General features: G+C 37.6%; 1 protein-coding gene across 1 annotated transcript; it reads left to right on the top strand.

Annotated features, from left to right (window-relative positions):
• Nucleotides 1–2,722: 2,722 nt before the first annotated feature.
• LOC106943855 (inward rectifier potassium channel 16-like) lies at nucleotides 2,723–4,694 on the top strand. The gene has a single exon (XM_015027146.1). It carries the CDS (start codon nucleotides 2,745–2,747, stop codon nucleotides 4,020–4,022), a length of 1,278 nt encoding a protein of 425 aa, XP_014882632.1. The 5' UTR covers nucleotides 2,723–2,744; the 3' UTR covers nucleotides 4,023–4,694.
• Nucleotides 4,695–4,899: the final 205 nt, after the last annotated feature.

Genomic DNA, 4,899 nt, shown 5'->3' with positions numbered 1-4,899 from the left:
TTGATTCACATCTTCATAAAAGATCACTGGGCACTACATAGATGTCCGAATCTGTGCACAACCCATCACTGTCTGCATGTGGATCAAAATAAAACCAAATAAGATTATTAGATTTAGTTTTTTTTTGTTTTTGTTTTTTTTTTGGGGGGTGCTAAACCGTTTTGGTCAGTCAGTCAGTCGATATTGCAGTCTTCCATTCTGCGGCTATAAACTGTCACTTTGTGGTAATATAACTTAAATATAAATGTACAATATTTTATCTACTTATAAGTATGGATAATGCCTGAAATAACACTAGCTGCTGGTTTGAAACTCCAGAAAACATTAACTCAGATTCTACATGTTTTCATGTGGATAATCTGATCATTTTAAAACATATCAGGACATTTAGGATAGGATTATAGGAAACCAACTGGAATATATTTCCATGACCTCATGGAACGAGTTCCAAATTCTGGCAGTGTGAATGTTGGCTGTGGCCAGAAAAGAGTGGAGTCCCAGTTCACCCAGTCAGATAAGCCGTGATTCAAACTGTGTTTGTTTTAGGCGTGGAGGATGCTCTCAGTGGTTTGGCTGTGATTGATCCTTCCTCTGCCCATGATCGCACCGTGACACCATTCCAGTTTCCACATTTTCTTTTCCCTCTGCTCAATTTGACCCATTTAGTCCTGGGGTTACATTAGCATTTTTCAAATTGGGCAACTGATAACTTTCTGACCTCTATCCAAAGAGTACAAAAGGTTCTTGGATGGCTGCTTTTGGACAGCCAACCTTTGCATGTCAGAAATACTGTATTTAAAAAGTTTTATTTATTTACTTATGTTTATTAACCAATTTCATCCATGTTTTTATTATTATAAAATGTGCCAGGATTTTTATGTAATCCAAATGAAAGACATCCGCTGTTTTATTTAATCAGGTTCATGCGATCTTTATTTATGAATTACACAATTTTGTAATGTCTGATTCATATAAAATAAAATACATCTAAATTTTAGGGAGCGTGTGGGATTCTGAGGCCACTTCTGTTTGTTCATTTTCCACTGTGACATAAACATTACCGGCTTTAAAATCATCATCTCTTATGCATTTGATTTTTTTTTTAAGACCAAAAAGCGAGATTATTGGCAAAAGCAATGAGCAGCAAACCAAACATGAACTGTTATGATGAGTTTGTCATCTCCAGGCAACTGCCCCATTAAGATCAAACCTATTAAAGTACAACCAGGAAGAAAAGGGAGAATTACTCAAGTAAACATTTCCAGATTGCAGTTTTGAAAATAAAAGTAATTTGAGGTGAAAAAAACTAAACAAAAATGTGATAGTAAAACATGCGGATGAATTGAGTGAAGCAAATTATCCCCGCCAGATGCTCTTCTTGTCAACAAAACTGTCAGCACATTTAGTTTTAACTTGTAGCCTTTGTATTATGGAAATTGATCTAGTTTTGTGAAAGTATTGTTCCTTTTGCAACCCAGAGAGTGTTATAAACTGTTCCTGGAGCAAACATTTAGCAATATCATACAGATGAAACCAGCGATGGTAGTTTTCAAGAGCAGTAGCCTCATAAACCCGGTACAAACCTTTATTCCATGTCCCGTTTGGAGACGCCTAATTTGGGTCAGAGATCAGACAGCTCGTCTGTCGGGCTGCTCTGGCTATCATGACATTACTCTGACTTTAACTTTGACAAGGTTTGGGGTCAGTTAAACTGCAAACCAACAAATTACACTGCTGTAAGCCAAACAACCATAATTGTTGGATGATAGTTTCCAAATGAAACTGTAGAAGGCACAAATATCTTTAAATATTGTGTTTAGTCGATGATGCAGGAAACAATACACAGAGACCACTAAAGCTAACTTCACAAATAAACTTGACTGACTGATTTTTCCATTACTACATTGACTTATTGTTGCACTTTTTTTTCTTAGGTTGATATAAAAATTAATGCAATCAATGCTTTAGCAAATTTCCACATAGTCTCAGTTGTTTGGATATTTCCTACTACTCTTTTTTCCCCTCATCTATTGTGATATTCACCCATCCCAGGATCTAATCAGGTATTAAACATACTTATCATTAAGCTCACTTATCACTTAAGTATTAAGCATACTTATCATTAAGATGCTGTTTTATTGATTTGATTGGCCTTTTAAAGCTGTAAGCAGAAAATCATCAGAATAACTGAAAACCTGTATCAAATTAAATTACTGAAAAAAATGTATTTTAATAATATTCTAAACTCTGACTATGACTGCATACAAACCAATATGTATGATTTAAAGTCTACTCTATGTGAATTATGTGATTGTGAGTGACTGGAAACCTCTCTCTATTACAAATACATACTTTAATATTTCTACTGTAAATATAAGGCCATATTTACATTCTAAGCTCCTTAACTCTGGAAAAAAAAAAAAAACTCCCTGAAAACCTTATATGTGGAAAAACATGGATGGTTCCTTTAACTCAGAACTTGAAAGATTATTGTTTTATAGACACTTTTTGATCACAAATTGACTAATGAACAGTTTGAAACATTTGCTTCTTCAATGCCTTTAATATTTGTCTTCTAACAAATGTTCAATGTTTACTCCTTCCTGTGATGTCCTGTAAATACCTTGATTTACCTTTTGTATGACTGGATCTATATGTAGTAAGTAAACTTGCCTTACAATGTTAGATGCAAGTCAGGCAAAAAAATTCACACCCTTTTCTGTATTCTTCACAGACTCTGAAAAATGCCTAAATATCTATCCGTGAACCCCTTTGAAGACATCAGCGTGAAGACAGAAAATGGACATCGCTCGAAGAAACAACGCTACATACGCAAAGAGGGCAGCTGTAGCGTGGTGTTTCGGCATGTCCCAGAAGAGTGGCTGCTCTTTGTCAATGACATCTTTACCACCTTAGTTGAGATCAGATGGAGGGTGATGTTCCTGATCTTTGCATCGTCTTACATCCTTTCCTGGCTCTTTTTTGGGATACTCTTCTTCGTCGTTGCTTTGGCTCATGGAGACATCAAAGACCACAATAATGACCCTTGTGTATATGAGGTGCGCAGCTTCACGGCTGCTTTCCTCTTTTCTCTGGAAACCCAAACCACCATTGGTTATGGCTTCAGAGGAATGTCTGAGAACTGCATGATCGCCATCATCATTGTCACCATACAGGATGTCATCAGCTGCTTCATTGACACTTTTGTCATCGGGATTGTGGTGGCCAAAATGGCTTCGGCCAGAAAGAGGGCGCAGACAATTGGCTTCAGCAACCGTGCAGTTGTCAACCTCCGTGACGGGTATCTGTGTCTTTCCTGGAGGATCGGGGATTTCCGCAGGCACCACATGGTGGAGGGTTCATCCTGTGCTCAGATTCTCTACACCACTGTGCACGCAACCGGAGAAGTCAATATTGCCTATGAAGACCTGGCCATCCAGCAAAAGGACATTATCTTGGTCACACCGACCACAATTTCTCACAGAATTGAACCAGGAAGCCCATTGTATAAGATGAGTTTGGAAGATTTGCGAAAAGCAGACTTTGAACTATTGGTGTCCTTCACCTATATAGATGACTCCTCTGGCATACTGCATCAGTCACGGACATCGTACACAGTAGATGAGATCCTCTGGGGTCATCTTTTCCAGGAGATGATCAGGGTGAGCAAGAAACACTACAAGGTGGATTACAACCTGTTCAATAACACAGCTAAAGTGCTGGTACCTGTGGTCAGTGCTGAGGAGTATGAGCAGAAGAAGAACGAAAAGGAGGAGCAGAAGCAGCTTCGGCTTTATGCTCGACCTTCTCCTAGACATTCCCCCAGATGTTCCCCACGGCCATCTTCACGATCGCCGCAGAAATGTGATAAAGAGAATCGTCTGAATGCCCCAACAGTAACGGTGGAGCTTACGCAAGATAACCAACCAGAACCAAATCTTCCAACAACGGAGGCCGAAAGTCAACATCAAGACACTTTGGCTGTGCCAAGAGACCCCACAATCACAGAACAGGAGACATAAAAATGTTACCAATACACCCAACACCAACTGCAGACAGTGTGTATGTGACAGAATGCCATGAGCAAAACTTAAGACATCCCAGAAGCTCAAAATACATTTCATCACTCAACCAAATTATGTTTGTGGAGCAGATCATTTTCACCAAGCGAGGTAAAATTACAGAGGTTCTAGTGACTGACACCATTTCTTCTCCTTTTTCTTTTCCTTCTTCAACAAAGCCAATCTAGTTGTGATACCGCACTGCACAATGCACAATGAATTCAGGCATGTTTCATTTCTTTTTTTTTTCTTTTTTTTATGTATTTACATTAGTGTACACACAAAATCAGAATAAACATTAGACTTTCAAACTGCACACTCAGCATGGACTAGTTTCGGTACCGATCAGTTTTTTTTAAATACGTTTTTGACACAAATATTTTCTGTCACGCATATGCCTAAAACTGCTTTGAAAAACATTAGAGTGCAAAGTTTCTCAAATTATGCAGGATGTAGATCAGTGACTCAACCAGGTCTTTAATTACTGTGTAAATTTGATATTTTTAATCAGAGTATATTTTAAAATGGGTTGCTGGTTTTCTCGTATTTTATCTGTCATTTATTTACTCTATCAATGTTGTCAACCAAAACATTTAGAGCAGACTCTAAAATTAAAGTTAACGCCTTCATGTGCCTCTGTGTCTTTGTGGTTATTAAATATTAAAAATATAAATATTGATAATCAAATTTGCCATGTTAAGAAAAACATTCAATGAAGATAAACAGATGAGCTCACATCATGAGGTTCATGCAAGACGGAGCAGAGCAGATAGAAATTGTACTTTAAGTTATGTGTCTTGTCTAAGGTCAGATTTACTTTAAAACATTTTCAAAAACA

Source organism: Poecilia latipinna, unplaced genomic scaffold (assembly GCF_001443285.1).
Source record: "Poecilia latipinna isolate Pla-1442-1.1 unplaced genomic scaffold, P_latipinna-1.0 Scaffold6252, whole genome shotgun sequence".
Classification (NCBI taxonomy): domain Eukaryota; kingdom Metazoa; phylum Chordata; class Actinopteri; order Cyprinodontiformes; family Poeciliidae; genus Poecilia; species Poecilia latipinna.
Note: the sequence above shows the minus strand (reverse complement) of the source record. Positions and strands in the feature narration are given on the sequence as shown.